General features: G+C 37.8%; 1 protein-coding gene and 1 long non-coding RNA gene across 3 annotated transcripts; both read right to left on the bottom strand.

Moving 5' to 3' along the window:
* Nucleotides 1-26,028, bottom strand: LOC127873422 (delta(14)-sterol reductase TM7SF2-like). 2 transcript variants are annotated; one of them, XM_052417275.1, is made up of 11 exons: nt 25,929-26,028; nt 25,428-25,453; nt 24,777-25,016; nt 23,720-23,908; nt 22,962-23,154; nt 21,730-21,924; nt 20,558-20,781; nt 14,857-15,025; nt 13,787-13,867; nt 9,333-9,455; nt 1-2,008 (listed from the first exon to the last, which is right to left on the bottom strand). In XM_052417275.1, exons 2-11 carry the CDS (start codon nt 25,431-25,433, stop codon nt 1,848-1,850), a joined length of 1,581 nt encoding a protein of 526 aa, XP_052273235.1. In that variant the 5' UTR covers nt 25,434-25,453; nt 25,929-26,028; the 3' UTR covers nt 1-1,847. The 2 variants fall into 2 exon arrangements, with proteins under 2 accessions (XP_052273235.1, XP_052273236.1); XM_052417276.1 differs by lacking the exons at nt 25,428-25,453; nt 25,929-26,028 and adding an exon at nt 25,244-25,354.
* On the bottom strand, nt 11,404-13,771 carry LOC127873435 (uncharacterized). The gene is made up of 2 exons (XR_008046148.1): nt 12,044-13,771; nt 11,404-11,906 (listed from the first exon to the last, which is right to left on the bottom strand). It is a non-coding gene; the product is annotated as an uncharacterized LOC127873435 (long non-coding RNA).

Raw genomic sequence — 26,028 nt, 5'->3', positions numbered from 1 at the left:
CATAGTACAAAGAAGATTTATTTACATGTCATAAATCAATCTTTCATTTTTATCTTGAATCAAAGATGAAACACTCAGCAGTTAGCAAATGTCTAGGCAAGGCTAAACTATTGAGATTTTCAATCTGACACACGTTATGATTCAAGACTTAATGATCAAAAATAATTTATGCATTACATTTAAATGAAACTTTTAACACAAATAGTTATAATGAAAATGGCATTTATAATCATCCATTATATCTTACATCAAAGGTGAAACACTCCACAGTAATCCAAAGACTTTGCAATGTTATACTATTGAGAGTTTTACTGATACACAAATAAGACAAGACTTGTTGATACAACAACCTTATATATGAATTTCATTTAAATGCAATTAAATAAAATTACTTCAATATTTATGAATTTCATTTAAATGCAATTTAAAAAAATTATGGAGATCATCTTCATAATGAAAATGGCACATTATGATGTTTTTGAAATATAAGTACCATAATTCTGTAAGTACATCTATGATATTTACATATTGATAAAACACTTTCAACAAAACATACATAAACTGTCAAAAAGGGAAAGGCACAAATGTTTAAATGAACATGATTTTTTTTTGAACCAAATTATAACCATTTTGATTTAACAGAAATACATATTACAGAAAGAATGCATTGATAAAAACATAAATGAGTTTGTGGGTTTATCAATATATGCAATAAAGACTCCATTAAATCAATTTAACTAAAAATTCATTAGAATAAGACATATAAAATCATTAACACAGAAGTGCTTCAAAGTAAAAAGCAAACTCAATCCAATTTGTATGCATTTACAAACTGTAAAACTTGGCATTTGTGGTAAGTTTGTATCATTATTACTTATTTTATTCACTGAAAAACTACAGCACTCCAATTTTGAAATAATACATCTACAATAAATAAAACTGGTAATTTACAGAAACAATCTGTACAGTTTTCTCCTAGCATATTACTTTAGTGATAAGCTGAACCGCAAATGTACACAACTAATTGTATTGAAGACAAAATGTCTGTTATAAAGATGATGTTGGTAAAAGCAAATACATGATTTGTAAAACAAGCTATGCAAATACAATGGGTAAAACTGATTAAAAACATTCAATGCATGTCTACTACAGTACCTTAGCTAAAAGCAACATTTCCTAAAGAATAAAATTTTGACACAATAAAAATACTGCAGTGTTCAAACAATGAGATCAAAAGATACCTGTAGTAGGTAATGAACTTGATTTTTCCAAACCTTAAGAATTTCAAATGTTCATAAACACTGTCACTATGCAAACCAAAAATGTCTCATTCATACACTAGTAATTATGCTTTTCATTACTGAGGTAAGTTAAACGAAGGTGAACTGCGTTTTTTTACTAACAAAAAAGGAACATTGAGAGATAGATTTTTTGTTTTGTTTTTTATAAGGTATTTCCAATGTAATGCTTATCTATGGTATTATAGAATAGTTAGACCATAACAATTCATTGCAAACTAAGTAAAAGAAACGTTCACATAAGAATCAAATCATTATCAAACACCCTTCAACCATGCCATGCTCTGGGAAAACGGGGCTTAATGCATATGCATGAAGTGTTGTTCCAGATTTATCAGAGATAACTTTTCCGCTTTTATGGATGGTTTCGTTTAAAGGAAAGCTCTTCTAAACGAAAAAGCAGTCTGGGCCAAATTATGTTGTCCCTGATTAGCCTGTGCAGACTGCACAAACTTACATGAAACATCACTTTACACATGCATTAAGCCCCATTTTTCTCAAAGTGCAGCTCAAATACATAATCTCTGGAATGGAGAGTAGTTGTGGCACTTAGTAGATGCCAGGTATGATCCTGTATCGCACCCTTTCACAATACTTGTCCCAGGCTGCTCCATACTTGGCCTTGCACATGTGGCCATCTCGTCTCTCACGGTGGGCCAGCAGGATGAAGAAGTAGATGGGATAGAAGTAAGGCAGAATGCTGTGGAAACCTGCAATAGTAAAATGTAGATGAAATGAGCTGCGTTCTGGAAAAACTATGCTTAATGCATGTGCATAAAGTGTTGTCCCAGATTAGCCCATGCAGTCAACAGATGCTTATCAGGGAGGGAGGACACTGCCTGTCTAAACTGGATTTTGTAACGAAGACTTCATTTAAATGAAACTTTCCATAAAAGGGGGAAAGTGTTGTCACTGATTAGCCTGTGCAGACTGTACAGGCTTATCTGGGACGACATGTTATGCACAAAAGTATGACTAAGAACAAGATTTAAAGCCTATGAAAAATGCAAACTCGAGGTTCTCAAAATAATTTAGTGATGGTAATTAATAGCACAAACCCTAAACTGGTAATTTTCAGTTTTGTACATCACTATGTAAGTGTTACCATTAGCCAAAAAAGCCAACGGCGACTGAATCCTCAAGTTGGCTACTGAATTCTCAAATTGGCTGCTAAAGTCTCTAATTGGCTATTAGATTATGTTGTAAATTATAGTCAAATTATGCAGATTTTCACACTTTCTGAACAAACAATCTAAATAACATGCATTTTGGCTAATTATTAAGATTTCCTTGAGCCAACCTGTAAGTGGACATTTTCTTGGAGTCAAGTTATCATATAAGAATTTGGCTAGCTTGGTCCATCAGATAATTTTGACAATTGAAATTTTTGTTACAAAGGCTAATATTTAATCTATTACAAACATTCAAAAACAGGTAATATTAATTAATGTAAAAAAACAAAACATTAGAGTTTTATATTCTCTTGTCCAGTTTTCTAAAAGCCACAATGTGTAAAATTTGAACCTAAACTGCAAAACAAATTTTCTTAAGTAAAATTCATTTTAATTATTAAATACTTACCTGTTATCTCTAGCTTACCCCTTTCCAAGGGAGTTATTTCATCCGGAAAATATTCAAGCGCTGGGAATCGTCCACCTCTATAAGAATCCAAATCAGGTTAAACATAGTACAATGCAACCTAACAGGAAATCAAGAACCACAACTCATCTTTCCTTAACGCAAACATAAAAAGGCGATGAGCGGGGTGGGAGGTGGGACTTACCGATAACAGGTAAGTATTTAATAATTAAAATGAATTTTACTTAAGAAAATTTGTTTTAATATCATAAATACGTTACCTGTTATCTCTAGCTGATTTTGCAGCTGCGGCGGGAAGGTTCGCATATTTTTTTCCCATCACAGCAAAACCCATATAGAGGGTTTACAGCCAGAGATAGTAGAATCAAGTCCTCTTATAATCTTTGTTAGTACAGTATAGTACTTAATTCTCGGATGGCACCAGTGTACTTACGCCATTGAAGAAACTACAGTTTGAGCCACTACAAGAGGACCCAACTTATACAAATTGTCTTGTTGGCACTCAAGAGAACGAAGATAAAAAGAGGAGAAGGTGGTCGTATTCCTCCAGAAAGCAGCTTGAAGCACTTCAGATAGTGGGGTCTGATTAATATAAGCCTACGAAGCCGAAAGAGCTCTTAATTCATGCGGTCTTATCTTAAACAGGGATAAATCCCTCGATGAAAGAGAAGAATAAGCTTTCCTTATAGTCGAGGCTATCCAACGAGAAATAGAAGCCGCAGACACATCGCCCCCCCTTTTAATGGAATGAAAAGTCTCTTGCGAGAACCTCGAATAGACTTTACCTTTTTAAGGTAGAACTTCAAAGCCCTGACCGGGCAAAGGAGTCTATCATCATCTTCATGTCCACAAGTTCTAGATAGACTTGGAACTTTGAAGGGTTTGGAAGCCATAGAGGGGAGTTGATTTTTAGCAAGGAATCCTGACTGACACAACAATGTAACAGAACCATCAGAAGAGTCAAAACGGAGATGACTATCCTCGATAGAAAGAGCATGAATTTCACTTCTCCGTTTGGCTGAAGCCATAGTAAGAAGGAAAACGGTCTTCCATGTTAGGAATTGTAATGAAGCCTGATCAAGAGGTTCATAGGGAGCCTTAATAAGGGAACCAAGCACACAAGCTAAATCCCATTTAGGAGCAAGTGTACGAGATACAGGACGACTAAGTTCCATAGCTCGAACAAGATCTGAAATAGCTGGATCAGCACAGACTTGTGAAGACTTAGTGAAAGCCAATGTATGCGAAATCATAGATCTGTATCCTTTGATGGAACTAAGAGAAAGTTTCTTATCATCAAAAAGATAAATGAGAAAATCCGCTATTCGTCTAGCAGAGGGATTGAGGGGATTAATTTTCCCTCGAAAACACCAATTGGAGAAGAGTTTCCAACGAGCATCATAGACTGCTCTGGTGGATTTTCTCCTTGCCGAAGCAACAAGGGTTGAAGCCCTGACAGAAAAACATTTCTTCTGCAAAGATTGCCTGATAACGGCCAGACGTGTAAGTGGAACATTTTTGGGTCCGCATGTAGTCTGCCGCTTTGAGACAGAAGATCTGACCTGTGAGGAAGATTCCTGGGATAATCGTACAGGAGACTGAGAAGATCGTTGAACCAAGATCTTCTGGGCCACCAAGGGGCAATCAGGAGTATCCTGCAAGAGCTCACCCTGATTTTCCCCAATATTTGGGGAATTAGAATGGGTGGGGGATAGGCGTAAGCGTCCAGTTGGTCCCATGCGAACGAAAGCGCGTCGATTGCCCACGCTGCTGGATCGTAAACTGGACTCACATACAGAGGAAGTCTGTGATTGTGTCTGGTTGCAAATAGATCGACCAGGGGATAACCGAACTTGAAAAAGATCTGGTTGGTCACTTCTTGATGAAGTGTCCACTCCGATGGAAGTAACTGGTGTTTGCGAGACAAACCATCCGCCAGGGCGTTGAGGCGACCTGGTATATATTTTGCCAGCAGATAAATGTTGAGTGTTTTGCAAAGAACAAGTAATTTTCTGGTTTCCAGATACAGGGATTGAGAATGTGTTCCCCCCTGTGCCTGGATGTAAGCCACCACAGATGTGTTGTCTGTTGACACCATCACACAAGAGTCTCGAAGATGTGATTGGAAATGAGATACAGCTAGAAATACTGCTCGCATTTCTAGATTGTTGATATGAAGGTGAGATTCCTGATGAGACCACAACCCTGAAATTATCAGACTGAGAGGTTCCAGGTGAGCACCCCACCTTTCCTTGCTCGCATCCGTTATTAGATATAATGACGGTTGCGGGAGAAGAAGGGGTACTCCTGCCAACAGAGTCTCCTCGTCTAGCCACCACTGAAGATGAGACCTTAAGGAGGGAAGGATTGGAATCTGTGTTAATAGATTGCCTGGAGACCATTTCCAACAAGCTGAGAGATAGTGCTGAAGAGGACGTAGGAAGAGACGTCCCAACTGCACAAAGTCTGGTACTGAGCTCAGGATACCGCTGAGAGAGAGGAATTCTTGAGCTGTTATATGAGATTGGGACAAAACCCAGTTGACCTTCATCAGAAGGTCTGATATACGTTGAATAGACACTCTGACCCGATTGATGTGGGTCAAGAAATTCATTCCCACAAACGTAAAGTCCTGTGAAGGAATGAGGTCTGATTTGTCTGCATTGAGAAGGAGCCCTAACAAGAGCTCCTTCCAAGAGAATTCTAGGTTGTACAGAAGCATTTGATGATCGAGCTGGTGTAAGAGCCAGTCGTCGAAATACTGAAGAAGAATAATCCCGTGAACTCTGAGGTGTGATCCGACTGCCGACATTAGTTTGGTAAAAACTCGTGGGGCTGTCGCCAACCCGAAAGGCATAGACCGGAACTGGTAGACTTGGCCTTGAAAGGCGAATCGCAAGTACTTTCGGTAGTTGGGATGTTAGGAACATGGAAGTAAGCATCTTCCAGATCCAAAGACACCCCCCAGTGCAGGGGTTTGATGGATTCCCGTATGAAAGAAGGAGTCTCCATTTTGAAAGTTGGTTTGAGGAGATACATGTTGAACACTTTTAAATCTATTACTGGTCTCCAGAAACCATTTTTCTTTTAAACAAGAAAAAGACGACTGTAAAATCCTGGAGAATAAGGATCTTGAACCCTTTCTACCGCCTGTTTTTCCAAGAGCCCGAGAATGGACTCTGGAATATGTGGATGCCGAGATACCAGCTCTATAGGGACGCGAGAAAGTGGAGGCCTTTTTTCAAATTGAAAAGTCAGGCCTTTTGTCACAAGAGAATGAACCCATGCGTCTGAAGTAATTTGAAGCCATCGATTTGAGAAGTGGAAAAGTCTGGCCCCGACTGGTATTTCCGGCATCGGAGGTTGTGGCGGTAGAAAGGGAAGGGACCTAGGGCTGATAAGCAGGAGGTGCGCCCCTGCCGGTAGAAGGTTTGAAATTCCTCTGTCCCGGCTTGGGTTTGCCCTTTTTCCCAGAATCTTTATTAGAAGACTTGTGTGACAAAGAAGGTCTGTTATAGGAAGACTGCCTATTAGGACCTGACCGTGGATTAAAAGAAGGCTTTTTAGAGAAAAGGTTATTTCTCTTAGCCGTCTTGAATGCTGGAACTGCTGGTGGCCTAGAAGCAGGATGCTTAAAGACCCCTTGGCGTTGTCCAGAGTTGTTTCTAGCTAAAGAAGCATGAAGTTGGTCATCCTTGTCAGCTGTGATTGCTTCTTGTATCCTTCCACCAAAAAGAAACCCTGATGTGAGAGGAGCTGTTCTGAGCGAGTTCATACCAGGTTCCAACAGAAAATCTTTAGGTAAAGAAGTAAGGATAAGATCTCTACGAATCCTTAGCATCTCGGACATTGAAGAAGCAGAAGTGTGAGATAAGGCCAGTGTGGTCCGTGAGAGATGAATTAACAAATCACGGAGTTCCTCCGGAACAGATTCCGACCAATCACACACCATTTGTAAAATTGTCGCTAGCATGAAGTCAATATGGTTAGTCAAACCTAATGATCTACGTTCCCTCATTTCCCAAGTTTCCAACATTGAAAACGGAACAGAAACTGAATTGGAACCACTTGGCATTACAAGAGATAGCTTGCTTATGTCCGGATCTGGAACCGGAAGTTTTGAAAAAATCCAACCCAGATGTTGCATGTGGTACAGGAGGTTTGTAACTTTTACTACCTTCCTGATGTTTTGGATCAGCTAGTTCCTTAGAAATTTTCCATGTTTCTCCTCGTTTTGGAATAGTCTTATTAGCTGATTCCAATGATTGAAGAACAGATAGAACAGTAGAACCAATGGGAAGTCGTGGGTCAGGACGAGCCGTCGACTTAATAACCCTATTGGGATCAAATGTACGAAAAAGTTGTTCTGTCACAGAAATCGTCGCATTTGAAGACAGTTCAGCAGGTCTTGGACAGTAATCTTCACCAAGAGTACGAAACATCAGTTCATAGATCTGACCAATCGGAGCTAAATATTGATCCGTCTCAACATTAGATTCTGCATCTGAATCAGCCTCACTCTCTACAACACCAGCGGTTTGTATAGAATCAGCAGGAACAGAAGTGAGAATATCTTGTTCCGGATTGTAATTGTCTGGTAACAGCGAATGATCTTCCCCGACGTCAGTAAACTGATAATGTAAACCGGAAGAAGGTAAATTATCAGCATTGACCGGTACAAAATGTCCCGCCGAATTCTGTATCCATAGTGTATCAGGATTCGACAGGGTAGCTGTAGGGGGTACACGACTAGATACTGTAGATGATACCCGTGGTGTTGACACTGACGCCGTAGTAGTGAGATGAGCTCCTGAAGATGCAATACGTGTGGCAGTCAACGTTGGAACCGATACATTTGGCATGGAAACATGCGATTCCATAACGGAACACGATGGTGAACGACTATACGTATGGTAAGTCCGATGCTGTCTACGTGAACGTTGCCGACGTCCTCGTTTCCTGCAATGTTGAGATCTGGATCGGCTGCGCTGTCAAGATGTGGATCGGCTGCGATGGGATCGAGATTTTTTGGAATACCGTCTCCGTGAGTGACGACGTGATCGCTTATGAGCGCCGCGACGATGATAACTGCTCGACGAAGAAGAGCGTGTCCGATGTCCACTCCTTGATGAAGACGATGTATTCGACGACGAATCGGATGTAGAAGAATACGCCGATGATGAAGACCGAGTTCTTCTTGACCGGCGATTGGTGTTATCGGTGGCAGGCCCAACTGATGACTGTTGACCGGTGATCAATGACCGGACCGGACCGGTGACATGACCGGACCGGTGACATGACCGGTGACCGGCCGGTCATATTATGACCGGTTACGTCACCGGACAAAGACCGTAGAATGGCGGCTGCCATGTGGTCTGTCATTGATCCAGTCGTTCCATGATCAATGTCGCCGGTATGCATGGTGTGAGTCATAAGATCTGATGACGATCGACTGACAACAACACCATCTTGCCCGGTACCCAGTGACTGACAAAACCGCTGGTAATCCTTGACCAGTGGAGTCACCGGGTAATCAACGTCGGATGGAGGTTCGTTGCGTTTGCGGCTGATCGACGTCCTCCGGCGACCTGCTTTTGTCCATACGTCGTAAGCCCACAAATCGCAAACCGCACATTTGTTATTAAATGTGCAACCGGTACATGCCAAGCAAGTATCGTGGGAATCCCACCTTGCTTTGATATGACCACAAGAACCTCTATCCTGTAAGTTCATTCTGAAATAAAAGAAACAGAAAGAACCTACAAAAGACAAATTAATGATTATAAATTCAAATAAAAAGTTAAACCACAAAATGTAAACACAAAGAACGCTGTCCAATTGACCTCAATTACTTATTGGGGAATAGGCACGAATTCCTCGTGGTTCACGTGCTCATGACGTCATGTACATGAGCGACGATGCAAACAAAGAAACCCAGCAAAAGCAGAAATATGACAATTACTGCAACAAAAAGTATAGAAATATAAACCGAATGATACAAATAAAAGATAAATAAACTTTATCCTTTTAAACTCCGCCAAAAACACAGTGAAAAGAACACATAAGTCCTGAGCCTAAAACAGGCGTGCACATGGTTTTATCCGGAAAGGAAAGATGAGTTGTGGTTCTTGATTTCCTGTTAGGTTGCATTGTACTATGTTTAACCTGATTTGGATTCTTATAGAGGTGGACGATTCCCAGCGCTTGAATATTTTCCGGATGAAATAACTCCCTTGGAAAGGGGTAAGCTAGAGATAACAGGTAACGTATTTATGATATTAAAACAAGTTAAGTCCTGTGATATGGAAAAAAATCCTCGAATTCAACCTAAAAATATTCATGTTCCCTAGAACATAAAAATATCCTCCAAACAAAGCGGTCTTTCAAAGCAACAAATATTACAGTTCCCCAAAGCAGATAAAAAATTCCACCTACCACAAGGCAGTGACCAGGCGATGGCCATGAGAATGTCTCCAAGGTAGTTTGGTTTACGACACAGTCCCCACCAGCCTGATACCAGCAGCCGCTTGCCAACTGAGGTCGGTATAGTCTCCAGATCTGAAAGGGGACAACTGAAGCTGTAAAATCTGCTCTCAATGATTGCAGCAATTGAGACACTTTTTAAACTAATAATATGGGTAAAGTACGGTGCTCTAGGTAGGCCTAACTGGAGGGTTTCAGCATCCTGCCACCTCAAGATCTCACCCAGCACCCTTGGACCCTTACCATACCTTTTTTTTATCTTAACACATTATAAATGTATACAGTAAATTGCAATACATTAATTAAATGTTCACAGTGAAACTAGTTCAATAAATTATAAAAACAATATTTTACATAAAATTACATTTCTTTTGAATTATTTATACCAGACATGGTGAAAGCCCGTCAGACATTGCTGACAAGCATTTCAAAATGCCTAGGGTGAAATGCAAGATTGTCGGACTTACTCAAGTGACTGTCTGGTAATTTTTGCTTCCAAAGATTTTACCCTCTTGCACTTTTCACATTATTTTGTGGTAACCATTCATAATATTTAGGGAAATTAAACATAATTTTTATCAAATTGTGTAACAACGGTCAGTAGTACAATGCTGTATTGATAGATTCCCAGAGTTCCCGGAGCACTCAAGTTTCAGCAATCATTGAAATGGCTTTTTTTTTACATGCCTCTATGCCCCACTGGGTAAAACACTTATACACTGTAACTCCAATATAACACGCTCCGTTATAACGCTGAATCCAATATAACGCGGGGGGTGCTTGGATCCCATTTTTTCTCCAACCTTCCAATTGATTTCTGATTCAAATCCGTATTATGCAACTCATCAATCACATGTTGATTGCTTTATTCAACCGTCCGTTAAACCGTTTATAATCGCCTCGAGGTTAAACAACACCGACAGCTAATTGGTGTTAATCTGTTGTGTAATGTCAATAAAGGTGTGAAAAACTCGCGTGTCAGTGTTTATTACATGTATTCCTCCTCAGAGCGGTTCAGTGCGATAATTTCCATAAGTTAAGTGTAAGAGGGATAGTTATACAATTAAAGTAATTCAAAACGATTGAAACATTTTTACTTTGATATGGTTGCAGTTTGACTATATTAAATGAGCGGCTGTGAAATATACTGCCCACTGTATAAAACAACTTTTTCTGTCATTTCATTATCATTCTAGTATTATGTCATTTAATCTTTCAGTTCGTGTATAAGAAATTAAATAATGCAGACGATTTATTTACATGCGAACGCAGTACACCGGTAATTGTTAACAGAGTTTCACTTTCATTTTCGCGCGGTATCAGAGAGTCCCCGGGAAACACGTTTTTTTGCATGCGTATGACGCAATAAAACAATTTTTTGTACATGAATCCTATTGCATTCATTCTAAATTTAAAGTCGCTCGTCCAATGAAAGCTCTGCCCCATAATGCACTGTACTCTTAACCATTCTGAAAATGGCATATATGCGTACGGTTGTGTTTACTAATTTCTTAAACATATATCGTCATTAATGTTCAAGATTATTATTTTATAATTGATGCTGCAATTTTATTTGATTATTGGATGAATGTGCACATAAGAAAAGCGGTATGTATACTGTTATCAATACGATTCGGTTTATATGCATGTATTTGCGTCAACACAGCATGGCAATATACATGACCTATATTATAGGCTATTCTATACCTGTTTTTTTTTTATAGCGCCCTGAAGTAAATGAGCTCAAAACTTATAACGCGGATCCGTTATAACACTGTTTCGCGGCTTGGACCCCATTGACCGCGCTATATTGGAGTTACAGTGTAATTGAGGCCTGTGAAATTTACAATTGGCCCATTTTTTCATTTTATAGGCCATTAAGGGCTTGCTCAAACTCAAAGATTTCAATGTTATACAAGCTGTGTTGAATATACACTGTAACTCCAATATAGCGCGGACGGACGGATAACGCCAAAACAATATCCCTCCGCCTATGGCGGGGGATAATAAGGGAGAGAGAGAATCGATTATACATTTGTATTTTGAATGAACTGTAATTCTATTCACATATATAAGTGTAACATCGGTATTTAATATGAAATCTTCCGAAGGACAAGACAACAGCAACATAATGTACTAACAAGGGCTGTTTGTAAAACATGCATGCCCCCCATATGGGCTGTCCGTTGAAGTGGCAGCCATTGTGTGAATACGATTTTGTCACTATGATCTTGACCTTTGACCTAGTGACCTGAAAATCAATAGGGGTCATCTGTGGGTCACGATCAATGTACCTATGAAGTGTCATGATCCTAGGCAAAAGCGTTCTAAAGTTATCATCCGAAAATCATTTTACTATTTCGGGTCACCGTGACCTTGACCTTGTGACTTCAAAATCAATAGGGGTAATCTGCAAGTCATGATCAATCTACCTATGAAGTTTCATGATCCTAGGCGTATGCGTTCTTGAGTTATCATCTGAAAACCATTTTACTATTTCGGGTCACCGTGACCTTGACCTTTGACCTCAAAATCAATAGCGGTCATCTGCGAGTCATGATCAATCTACCCATGAAGTTTCATGATCCTAGGCGTATGCGTTCTTGAGTTATCATCCGGAAACCATTTTACTATTTCGGGTCACCGTGACTTTGACCTTTGACCTAGTGACCTCAAAATCAATAGGGGTCATCTGCAAGTCATGATCAATCTACCCATGAAGTTTCATGATCCTAGGCGTATGCGTTCTTGAGTTATCATTCAAAAACCATTTTACTATTTCTGGTCACCGTGACCTTGACCTTTGACCTAGTGACCTCAAAATCAATAGGGGTCATCTGCGAGTCATGATCAATGTACCTATGAAGTTTCATGATCCTAGGCCCAAGCGTTCTTGAGTTATCGTCTGACAACCACCTGGTGGACGGACCGACCGACAGACCGACATGAGCAAAGCAATATACCCCCTCTTCTTCGATGGGGGGCATAACTAGTCGTAGTAGTGGTGGTAGTAGTGGTGGTGGTAGTAGTGGTGGTGGTAGTAGTGGTAGGAGTAGTAGTAGTAGTAGTAGTGGTAGTAGTAGTGGTAGTAGTAGTGGTAGAGTTTGTAGTTGTGGTAGTGGTAATAGTAGTAGTGGATGTAGTTGTATCAGTAGAAGTAGAAGTAGTGGTAGTAGTAGTGGTAACAGCAGCAGCAGTAGCTGTAGTACCTAATACAATAAATTGTATGTGATATCCAGATACTTTTTGGATAAACCAATTAATTTTATAGAATGGAAATATCAACCAGATATGCAGATTTATTTGTTTATTCTTTTAGCTTAAGTCATTAATAGTAATGAGTCCGCCGGAATATGCAGGTTTATTTGTATATTCTTTTAGCAAAAGTCATTAATAGATAATGAGTCGGCCGTCATATGCAGGTTTATTTGTAAATTCTTTAGGCAAAAGTCATTAAAAGTTAATGAGGTATTATTACCGTATATGCAATAATACCACTTTTATGAATTCTTACGTTTTAAATTGTCAAAATCCACAGGAAAATGACTGGTTAAGTGCAAGCTTTTTCACATTACAATAAGCAACATCTGTTAATCAGTGCTTTCCACAGGAACTTTATCAGATGCCTCAGGGCAGATGGGATGGGTATTTAAGAATTTTCCACTCGTTTCAATTCGTTATTTTATATATACATTTTGAGAGTGAAGTGACGTCATTTGGTGCACTATGAATCTTAAAAACAACAACCATAAAAGCATAGATCAAGATAAACTGGGTTTTTTTTATTATTAATTTTAAACCTTTCCCATATAGATAGTATAATCCCGACTTGAAAAATCCCTAATCATCAGTCTTCTAATTAACTTCCAAAGATTTCTTTGGCAATTACACAGTACCGCACCTGTCATATGCGTGATTTTACTGATGGTATTGCATGCCTTTGAGTGCTGTCGCTCATAAAGCGGCCGGCGCTCTCATCTGTCAATATTGATTGTTCAATACAATGACACTCCCCCTTAAGCGGGTTTTATAATTTAGTTGGGTAAAGCGATACATGCAATTGACAGAGGATCGTAAATTGGCTTTCAACATTTTCAGCTTAGTCAATATCGCTTTGATCTTAAGAATGGCTAGTTGCAGTAACTGCAAAATACATTGATCAAAAGTTCAGGCAACCATTTATTAATTCAATAAATGAAAGTACAATGAGCATTCCATTGATTCCTTTTTTAACATGATTTGCTGGAAAAAGAAGTATACAGTTAAACACAAATCAACAAATGTACATTCTAATAAGTTCTTTATAAGCTTATAGTCAAATGTAAGATTGTGTGCAAGTTCTTACAAATCATGGGGATATTACACGAGTACACCAAGAATGGAAGAAATTAAAGATAGCGACTTACGAGCCAGGGCTGGGTTGTTGGGGTTCGTTCTGAAATCATTCTTCTGGGAGTTGCTTCCTCGGAAGATGAAATACCCGACAGCTGCAGAAGAAACCAAAAGCATTTGTTGAAGAGCTTACATTCAAGCATTCTGGAACAACAGGAATCAATGCTTGTGCCTAAAGTGTCGTACCAGATTAGCCTGTGCAGTCTGCACAAGCTAATCAGGGACATCATTTTTTTGTGTAAAATAGACTTTTGTTTAGAAGTCTTCCTGCAGACAAATATTTCCATAAAAGCGGAAAGTGTCGTCCCTGATTGTGACTGGGATACCGAAACAAAACTTTAATGCACATAAAAATGAAATCAAATGCCAACACAGACATCTTGAACAATAAGGGGCTCATATGCACTGTCTAACCATCAATACAATCAAGACAACAATAATGAAAGTGAAATAACAAATTGTGCAGAGATGTAAAACTTTTGGTGTCAGACAATCTTTTTGGGTCATTTTCAAATTGACATTTAGACACCTTCGGCTTTGTCTGTCTACAATATACAGTGCCAATAAACATATCACAGAACTATGCTTAACCCTTTCCCGATAAGAAGCAAAATGAAACTGGCTATATGTAAGCAGCATAAAAAACAGCATGCGAGTCACTCGAATGCTCTTCATGTTTTTTGCAGTTTGCTTCTCTTCAGCATCTTAGGGTTGGAAATGAAGCTTTAAAATTTGATCTATTAAGAAAGATCTTTAATTTAATTTTTTAAGGGACAACAGTCACAACACACACTTCAAAATGCATATCTAAGCTAGATTTAAACATGCCTGCTCTACACATATTTTTTTTGTTCAAAATTGGGGCTGGTATTGGTTTAGTTTATCTCCCATCTTGCTCTGGAAGTTGAACCATAGTTAATAATATAGAGAAATCACCTCTTTTCTCAATTTTAAAACATTAACCAGGTATTAGAAAAACAACAGAAACATTAATTATCCAATTTAAGGTAAAACTAGACGCAATTTTTCCCTGGCCCCATTCCCAAAATGGTACAAAAACAAGCTGACAGGGTCCCAAACTTACCATTGAGAATGACTATGGGTACCAGGCAGTACCAGGGCAGATAAAGCGGGTGTTCTAGGAGGTAGCGGGCCTGCAGTGTGTACAGGAAAGGAACCCAGGCCAGGTCACCAAAGCTCAGCATGAAGCCAAAACCCTCATAGATGATGTCCATCGTCGTCAGAATGGCCTCCTGTAGCAGGTCGGGATTTTTATTAAGACCAGTGAGGCAAGGAACTCACTATTTTAACCAAAACATACATTAGAAAATTCGAAAACCTGGGCGTTTTGGTTTTTAACATAATGTGCATCTATTGATGTCACGTTCTTTCTTGTACACTGCAACTCTGTTATATTGCAGTCCGTTAAATCGCGATGTCCAGTATATCGTGAATCTTCTGTGGACCCCTTTTTTCACCCACTTCAATTTTCTGTGTAATCCAACATTCATAAATCCAGCTTGGTCCAGATTATGTGCCTTCATTGTTCATCACATTAACACTTGTGTACTGCGAAAATCAATTACCTCTATTGTCCATCATCAATAGTCATTTCACTTGTCACCTTTGACAATATTCTATATTGAATTTGCATTTAACTGACATGATACCAGCTGTCAATTACTTTCTTCTTTATAATCACATCAGCCAATCAGTGCTTAAGCTGTCGAATACACACAGTCCCCTAATTGTTGGTGTATTCAATAACTGTAAATATTACAGATCCATGCTGACCTATCTAAACAACATATGTGCGTTAGATACAGCATAAACATGTTTTTAATTAAGAGGAAAAATTTCCAGTTTTTTGCACTACCAATTTTTTATTGAAACGAAAAGAGTGATTTCCCATGCGGTAAGAAGTTTTCATTCGGCATTAAAATATGAAAGCCCATGCTTTCCATGAGGATGATTGATGTGATATTGTACACAAGGTCTAATTTGAGCATGCTTTAAATCAGAACTTTTATTTGTGGCTAGCAGTGCCTTCCCCAGGAATTTGTTCAGGCGCCCCGGGGGTGGGTTCGTGAGGGGTGTCCCCTCCCGACGTTGATTTTTTTTTAATTTAACGTGTCAATTCACGTTCTGTGGTGCGTTATAACTCAAAGAAAAACAGCGTCAAAAGACGTCATTTGGTGCGCTATGACTCTTCAAAAAAATCCCCCAGTCATTTAAAAATATATTTTTTCATATTGTTTAATTGTTTTAAAACTTTTCCGCACAGATAGTAAAATCCCGACTCGAACAATTCCCCAATACATCCGTTTCAACCCGACTCTATTACTGTGTACTTACTATTTTTCAAGTTTCTATTTATTACCCGATAATCCCGTTTATTCCGTTTTTATCAATCTCTTTCTGGCAAATATTTACGATAAAAGCTTTCAGTTATTTCTTCAACACAAACCTTGCCATTTTTTAAGTGACTATTTATAGATTTGATGAAATATTGCCTCTGAATATGCGTCAATCCCCTGACCTGTTGTGTGCTTGTTAAAACGCTCAATACACGCCATTTGTATGCAATAGAAGCGACGTTGTACATGCTGCATAATTTTCGCGCTCTTTTTAATTGAGAAAAAGATTCGACACAAAATAAATTTGCACTGCTAATTTGAAGCAAAAATATTTAACGTTGCGGTAACATTTACATTCGGAAGTGTGTTTCGGATTAAAAACGCGTTAACATCGACTTACGGTAATGGGTTTCGGATTACAAATTTAATCATTCCCATTTGAGATTTCAACAAATATTAACCGTTGCGTTATAAATTCAACGATAATTTGTTTACACACTTTACGAGTCGAATAAATGTTTTGACGGAATTATGCATGAAATTCACGTTGTCCAAGAGGATCACGGCCGGTTGCCATCATCAGTCTTCTAACTATCGATTATCGGACGAAACATTTACAAGTGTGCGTAATTAATTCAACGAAAATTTGTTAAAGCGCATTACGTGTTGAATAAATGTCAGAAAAACGAGGTGAATCAGTTCTTTAAATGGACATGTTGAAATATACATGTACTGGAATTAAATAAATTGTTATCACATAATTGTAACCGCTATAATAATTAATTGTTTACCACTTGCAATTAATTTCTCGTATTAATTATGAGTCATAGGTAACACTTGTTTACAGTAAAAAGGTGTGATGATGATGCCCGAAACCGTCTTTAATGTTCTGTACTGTACTAATTACCGGTTTTATATTACTCAAATGGTACAACTACTTGCTAATCAAGCTGCGATAAACTCTTACTTCATGCCCGACGTCAATCAAAAATAATGGTCGATAGTTAACCCCGCCCTCATAAGCATTCGCGTAACCGATTGGACGATGAACTTCACAGTTTGACGACTGGAAAGTTACCAGATACATCCTTGTCAGCATTTAAATGACCGTGTAATGTGGCTAGAATAATCGATACGCGCGTCATGCTATTCTCTTATCAGTAGATTATCCATTACCCCATGAGGTGTTTATGGCGATTACTTGTGAAAGTAGGTACCGAGTGCTCTTTTAAAACAGGGAATAATGATACACTGATAGGGAAACCTTGATTTTTTTGGACAATCTCCACTTTCTTTTACTGAAGAATACACTGATCGGAAAATTTCAAGCGCCCCGGGGACTCTGATTTCGAAATTCAAGCGCCCCGGCAAGGGGCGCTTAAATGGCCTGGGGAAGGCACTGGGCTAGATTGTGTCATCTTCATGATCAATACAACTTGGCAATGATTTTGGATTACAAACTTAAGCATACGCAATTGAAAATACTTACAGGGAGAAATGCTTTATGTTATACAAATGTATACCATATGGACATGACACATAATGCAATAAGGTAGGCAAATAGTGTGCTTGAAATTGCCAATATGCTAATTCATACAGATATATGCATGAATGACCTGACAAGTTACATCACGTGCGGGTTATATCGTGGCCACGATCTTTGGACCACACCAGCTGCAATATATATGGAGTTACAGTGTATAAAGCAAATGGAATGCCCAATTATGACAGTTTGTTTATTGCATTTAACATGAGAACCAGTCATTACTGGATTAGACTCGAAATTGGCAGCCATCCACCTCTCTGAATCTGAATTACATGGATGGCATCAGAAGATGAAGACTGCTGATAATCTGTATCATTTGATTTCAAACAGAAACCTTTGTTATTTAAATACAGTCAAAAATTTACAATTCATATTCATTTACAATCCACATCGGGCCTAATATGTCAGGTTATGAAAAATGTTATGATGCATACATAAATTGTTCAGCCATATGTGTTTCAAAACAGTTATACAAAAGTTAAGATTTCAATGTTCTCTGCGCTACATTTTTATATCACAATAAACACTCCAAAACATTTAAAGCTGCAGTGCCTTCCCCAGGAATTTGTTCAGGCGCCCCGGGGGTGGGTTCGGGAGGGGTGTCCCCTCCAGACGTTGATTTTTTTTTTTAATTTAACGTGTCAATTCACGTTCTGTGGTGCGTTATAACTAAAAAAACAGCGTCAAAAGACGTCATTTGGTGCGCTATGACTCTTCAAAAAAATCCCCCAGTCATTTAAAAATATATTTTTTTTATATTGCTTGTTTTAAAACTTTTCCGCACAGATAGTAAACTCCCGACTCGAACGATTCCCCAATACATCCGTTTCAACCCGACTCTATTACTGTATACTTACTATTATTCAAGTTTCTATTTATTACCCGATAATCCCGTTTATATCAATCTCTTTCTGGTAAATATTTACGATAAAAGCTTTCAGTTATTTCTTTAACACAAACCTTGCCATTTTTTAAGTGACTATTTATAGATTTGATGAAATATTGCCTCTGAATATGCGTCAATCCCCTGACCTGTTGTGTGCTTGTTAAAACGCTCAATACACACCATTTGTATGCAATAGACGCGACGTTGTACATGCTGCATAATTTTCGCGCTCTTTTTAATTGAGAAAAAGATTCGACACAAAATAAATTTGCACTGCTAATTTGAAGCAAAAATATTTAACGTTGCGGTAACATTTACATTCGGAAGTGTGTTTCGGATTAAAAACGCGTTAACATCGACTTACGGTAATGGGTTTTGGATTACAAATTTAATTATTCCCATTTGAGATTTCAACAAATATTAACCGTTGCGTTATAAATTCAACGATAATTTGTTTACACACTTTACGAGTCGAATAAATGTTTTGACGGAATTATGCATGAAATTCACGTTGTCCACGAGGATCACGGCCGGTTGCCATCATCAGGCTTCTAACTATCGATTATCGGACGAAACATTTACAAGTGTGCGTAATTAATTCAACGAAAATTTGTTAAAGCGCATTACGTGTCGAATAAATGACAGAAAAACGAGGTGAATCAGTTCTTTAAATGGACATGTTGAAATATACATGTACTGGAATTAAATAAATTGTTATCACATAATTGTAACTGGGAGTCATTTGCACAACTTACTCACTATAATAATTAATTGTTTACCACTTGCAATTAATTTCTCGTATTAATTATGAGTCATAGGTAACACTTGTTTACAGTAAAAAGGTGTGATGATGATGCCCGAAACCGTCTTTAATGTTCTGTACTGTACTAATTACCGGTTTTATATTACTCAAATGGTACAACTTCTTGCTAATCAAGCTGCGATAAACTCTTACTTCATGCCCGACGTCAAAAATAATGGTCGATAGTTGACCCCGCCCTCATAAGCATTCGCGTAACCGATTGGACGATGAACTTCACAGTTTGACGACTGGAAAGTTACCAGATACATCCTTGTCAGCATTTAAATGACCGTGTAATGTGGCTAGAATAATCGATACGCGCGTCATGCTATTCTCTTATCAGTGGATTATCCATTACCCCATGTGGTGTGTATGGCGATTACTTGTGAAAGTAGGTACCGAGTGCTCTTTTAAAACAGGGAATATTGATACACTGATAGGGAAACCTTGATTTTTTTGGACAATCTCCACTTTCTTTTACTGAAGAATACACTGATCGGAAAATTTCAAGCGCCCCGGGAACTCTGATTTCGAAATTCAAGCGCCCCGACAAGGGGCGCTTAAATGGCCTGGGAAAGACCCTGAGCTGATAACATAACCTTATAATTATAAGCACCATAATAGCAGGGCTCGAATTTAACTTTTTTTTCTACTTGCAAAACATTGCGAGCAGCTTTAATACCAACTCGCAAAATCAAAAACATTCTCACAAATTTTGCCGAAAACATATAATTTAATTTCTTTCTTTTTTCTAACTCAAAGATTAACTTTGCTGTAACTTTCGTATTGTTATTTCTATCTGTGGGCAAAAAGAAACTAGTTATTTTTCGCTTCAACGCCATGTCTGTTCACGTTCAATGAACATTTGTGAATTAGTCGACTGTTTCACGTTGTTTGTACCAATACCATCGGCGTATCTGTACTATAAGTAAACCAGTCTACATACAAGGTGCGCGCTTCCGCATACGGGTATTCGGACGTGCTATACATTGACCTATGGTTTAGCTTTCACACATCGAGCAAATTTAGCAATATTACTCGTTTTTTCCACTATTACTTTACTCGCAAAAAAATACTAGTGGCTTTAAACTTACCTAGCAATCAGTATTTTTAACTCATATTTTGCGAGTGCGCGAGCGTTAATTTCAAGCCCTGTAATAAAATCATTTTCAAACAAAATAAAAGATTACACACCTCAAACCACAATGCATCAGCTACGTAGAGGGCCTGAAAGAACACGACAAATGCCAGTGAAGGGTTGACAACGCCATGGACCTCATAATCCTTGAGAACAAAGATGATGTTGAGCATCGTCCATCCAATTAGACCAGGGCGCATCTCACAGAAGAACTTTATGTCGAACGAACCAATGCGTGGATTCAACTCGTGACCCATGAAGAAATCGTAGACAATACTGCCTGAAATAACACAAGTTTTTTCTGAGGAGTTCAGATTTGAATCTAATAGTGATGTAAATCATACAAGAATTACAGTGAGTTTTGATTGTTCATACAAAAGTATCAGCAGGGCTTAACATAAGAATGTAAAGAGTCAATTAATCTTGAAGCTAGATTTTCAAGTCAAAATCAATTTCCCACAAGAGTCAGATACTTACATGAGTCGTTGTGCAAGTTTTGATTTTTATAAATGTTTTAGTTTTTTTTCTTTGTTTCTTTCTTTATCCTATTCATATTTATTATGCTATTAATTGATCACATTATTTTTCTAGGTTCTTTAATTATTTCGAGTTTTATCATAAATATTAATAAAATTCTTTATTATTTCAATTTTAATTATAAAAATACGTTCTTCAGCATTTTTTCCCACACAAAATGCTATACATGTACACCTCCCCACACCCACCCAAAATTCTATGCATGTACAATGTCCAAGAATAATTAATTTTCTCTCATAATTTTGGGAATAGGTGGGCGGGACATTTGGACTTGGAAAAATCGTGGCATTTGACTTAACTGTGGCAAACACAATATTTACAAAGCTTCAACTAGTAGAGAACTAATAGGAACTAAATGTTGAGATCTCATTTGGAAATCTTCAATTTGGAATTTTTAGGTCCCATTTGCATAAAATATGCACTTTTTTCTATTGAGAATGGGGCCAAATACCAGCCCCGAATTTGAACGAAAAAAACCTAACTAGTTAGTTACACTATCATTCTCCAAAAGACATCTCAATATTCATGTTTATATGTCATGTACCAGTTGAACTATCTATTTTCACAGTTTAACAAGCATTTCCAGATAAATTTTTTGCGAAATAATAGTTACCTCTATATGGCTAATACTTTCTAGGCTATAACTAACAAATCCAAACTTCAATCAAAAAGTATTTATCACAGTAATTACCAGTATTCCCCGCAGGAGACAAATTGCTTGAAGGTCCAAGTCGAGCCTTGATGTACACAAACACAGCTAGAGCAAACGCGAACACAGCAGCAGTGGTGGCCAGTTGCAGGAACTTGTCATACACGATGGTCACTGGGACCTTCATGTACACGGCCACAGCAAGTCCAGCAAGGCTCACAACATAGGCAAAGAAACCTGCAACACACACAAGGAACACAACCTGTAGTAGCTTTTGGCTTGTAACTGTAAATTACACATATGAGCAGTGCTCTGAAAAATAGGGCTTAATGCATGTGCATTAAGTGTTGCACCCGATAAGAATTTCCGTACCTAATCAGGGACAACACTTTCTGTCTAAACTGGATGTTCACTAAGAATAGACTTTCTTTAAACAAAATATACGATAAAAGCCAAAACGCGTTGTCCCTGATTAGCCTCAGAAAATGCACAGGCTTATTTGAGACAACACATCACACACATGGAATAAGCAATAAAACACAAAATTCAATTAATTATTTACTTTATAAAGCAGTGATTATATTTTTTTGCTTTATATTTTACAGCCTGTGCCTTTTGATTGGGAAAAAGCGCGATAGAACATGAAATTGAGAACAAGAGCTGACACCATAGGAAGACATATGCCCCCTTAAACGCGTTGATAGAAGTTTTGAGCATTGTTTAAAACCTAAACGCAGATTTCGAAACCTAAACGTGGACCCTAAGTTCAAGGTCAAGGGGTAAAATTGTTTGTGCGTATGAAAAGGCCTTGTCCATTATCATATACACAGACAGACGGACAGTGCGATCACTATATGCCATCCTTCAGGGGCATAAAAATTTACCATTATTTATATGACTAAAAAATAATAGTAAACCAATTGTTTATTAGTGCATTTTTAACAGCTTTCTAAAATTTATATTATAAAGTGCTGTTGAATTAATTTGCTGTATAATAAACTCAATAAACCAATTTTTGAGTTCATTGGAAAAGTTCGGCATATTTTGGGGGAAATTTTTTTCATATTTTTTTTCCCTTTTTCCATTGGGAAAATGACTTTTTTTACTTTTTGACAGTGGGAAATAGCCTGTAAGAGGCTGTAATTTTGTGCAAAAAATCACTGTAAAGTAAAAACAAACAAAGACTTCAGCCAGAAAAGTTAATCATGTTCCTAAATACTTTACAAGATTTATTGAACCATAAAATAAAGAATTCAAATAACAGCCTTCCATACCATTGACCCTGTATGACAAGCTCTTGTGATTCCCTATAATGATCCTTGGTCCCTGAACCACTCTCCCAGTAGGCAGAATGTACAGCAGGGCTTGGAATGCAAACCAACCCAGGAATATCAGAGTGGCCTCCAGGTCAAAGAAGGCTGACCACTTGGCAGTGCATGGTGGCATCTTCATTATGGTACATTCATCCTACAAAATAAACATGGACTTTACAATCTGACCACCTGGTTGTAATTTGAACCTTTGTTTTCGGGATTTTCTTCCTTCCATATAACATATTACTGACAGGGATTACATTAGCTTTTGAAAATCGGGAGTCATATGACCCAATACTTAAAAATGTAAGGGGTAAAATGAAATTTTCAGTGTTTAAACCACTGAAGTCTATATATTTTGTTTCTATATATTTGTTGATTGCTCCACAATTATTGCTTTGTATAAATATTAGTATATTCAATTAAAAAAATAATTGTGTAATATATTGTGCACATTTTTTGTCTTAATAGTTTTATTGTATCATTTGCTTCAAAATGATGCAAGGCAGATAATGTGGAGGAGTCAAGTGAAAAAACATCAAGTACTTGCATAAAAAAGCAAGGTTCTGTTTCAATTGACTGATGTTGTTTTTTTTTTAAATCATTGAGAGAAAGATCCTTTCAAAAACGTTTTTTTACCTTTCTACAAATGTATTAGGTTATAAGAAATGATGCAAAATATGTGAATGAAAAATGTAGACAAACTATTAACTACAAACCTTGGAGCAAGCCATGTTGATGTAGAAAACAGTAGTTGGTAGGAAAAACATCATACAGAAAGTACCAAAGGCACCCCCAAACTCAGAAGGACTGCTGTTATGTTTCTGTTTCTTTGATTTGGGCTCAATATCCTGAACACTCTTCTCACTCCTCTCTTGATGAGAAACTGTGACTGAGTCTTTCTCATCCTATCAGGCAATGAATATATAGACTTTAAGCATTATCAAAATTTAAACGAAAGAGGAAACAAAGTTTTACTGGTCATACAAAAACAAAAACACAAATCAAACTTAGTCTTTCAACAAGAGCACCCCATAACGGGTGCCAACGCTCAGCTGCGGGTGCAGTTTTGAATAAATGAAAGCTTGTAAGATTTTTTTAGAGGTCAAAGTGACCATGACCTTTGACCTAGTGACCCAAAAATGGGTGTGGCATATAGAACTCATCAAAGTGCATCTACATATGAAGTTTCAAAGTTGTAGGTTGAAGCACTTTAATTTAAGAGCAAAATGTCAAGGTTTTAGCACGACGCCGGCGGACGACACGACAAGCTGGCTATGACAATACCTCGGGTTTTCTCAGAAACAGTCGAGCTAAAATTATGTGTAATTGGTCAAGCTTTGCAAATCAATCATGAATTAAAAGCAACTAAAGCTGTCCACATGCATCATCTAAGCTGCCCTAAGCTGTTTCTTTGAACCCAATAAAAGTGTGCATGGTCCCAGAGCTCAATGCTTCAAGCAGTCTCAGTCACAAACATATTACTAACTAAGTCTGGTAAAAGCATAACTACTACTGGTCCATATTCCAATTTATTTCAGGACCTCATCCAGTTTCACTGGTTTTGTTTAAGTGCTGATGGACTTGCACACAGTCTGGTTACAAGATAAAAGGTGTATCTGTGTCAACTGAAAAATGACATGCATAACCCTGAGAAAAACTCGCCATTTTTGATTGACGACTTTTGGTAGACATTCAACTGTTAACCATACTAAACTGTCTTGCTCATTTGAAATGTAGTAGTACATTTAATGAAATCTTAGAACCAAACTAAACCTTTATCTGTGCAGCAAGTCTGGCTGACATTCTGGTGGGTGTTGCTGAACCTTCCCTCTTTACTGGCCGCGAACTGCGGTTTGGTGTAGTGGGCTGCTTTGGGGGACGTCCTGGGCTTCTGCTTCCGGTTGGCATCTTTGTGGGGGTCTTTGCCCTGCGTCCTGGGCTCCTTCCTCTGGATCTACTTCTACTGCGACTGCGGGTACTTCTGCTCCTGCTTCTTCTTTTGTTGGTCTTCGACTGATTGAAAAAAAAAACAATCAATTTAATGCATTTTTTGTACAAGCTTAAAATCCTCTTCAATGCTTCAAGAGAATGTTTACTTTCATGTAAAGAATTGGAACAAAATCTAAAAAGCACTGTGAACACTCCATGCAAACAACACAAATGTTGTAAAAGCAATGTCATGTCAAAACTGGAGAAACAACATTAAAATAAAATCATGAAACACAAATAAATATAATCACCCTTAAATGGATATGTCACATAAGGCAACACTTATATAACTAAAAATAAGTAATAACATATATTTATCATCTGATCAAATGACATGTATACATAGCAATACAGAAACATGGGTAATTCTATTTTTAGTCACACAACAAGGTTGCAGAAGTCAAAATATTTTTGTAATTATGCATATTAACATACCGCCATTGCTGGTCTTCTTGACGGACCTGAAAAATACAACAAATACCTTCAATGAGTGTTTTAATTCTACAATAAAAAAAAACTACCAAAATTAATCCCAACAAATTTATCGATGTGAACAATCTCTGATGCGATTCATTGGGCACCCGATTCATTTTACTTTCCGTTTCGATATTAATTTAACTTACATCGTCAAATAACAATACAGTTTTCGATAAAAATACAATAAACACAATATACATCATTTTTTGCGTGGAATAAACAGCGCTCGGGTAAATATCGATGCAAAGGTGGGCAGCAACTTGAACATGTACAAATCTAAACGACCAACATTGGTCATTATACAAAATGCCAAAATAACCACTTACGAATTCGGGGTAATTACAATTGATTAAAAGAGTGCGTTTTGTTAGTCTTGATGTAAAGTTTATAAAAGTAAGATTCTTACATAAATACACATACATATGAACTTATTTGCTAAGAAAACAATGCAAATATTACCTTAACTTCGTAATCCCTTCTACGTACACAATGGAAGACGCTAGTCGCCGTTGGCGGGCCGTATTTTGATTGGTCTACAATCTAAACAATTTTTATAAAA

The sequence above is a fragment of the Dreissena polymorpha genome, chromosome 3, assembly GCF_020536995.1.
Source record: "Dreissena polymorpha isolate Duluth1 chromosome 3, UMN_Dpol_1.0, whole genome shotgun sequence".
Taxonomy (NCBI): domain Eukaryota; kingdom Metazoa; phylum Mollusca; class Bivalvia; order Myida; family Dreissenidae; genus Dreissena; species Dreissena polymorpha.
The sequence above is the reverse complement of the archived record's forward strand: the minus strand, read 5'-3'. Positions and strand labels throughout refer to the sequence as shown.

Coding starts and splice junctions, on each gene's coding strand:
- LOC127873422 (XM_052417275.1), bottom strand. Junction 13,868..14,856: donor ACCCATAGTCATTCTCAATG/GTAAGTTTGGGA, acceptor TTTCTTCTGCAG/CTGTCGGGTATTTCATCTTC. Junction 9,456..13,786: donor CAACAACCCAGCCCTGGCTC/GTAAGTCGCTAT, acceptor GTCCCCTTTCAG/ATCTGGAGACTATACCGACC.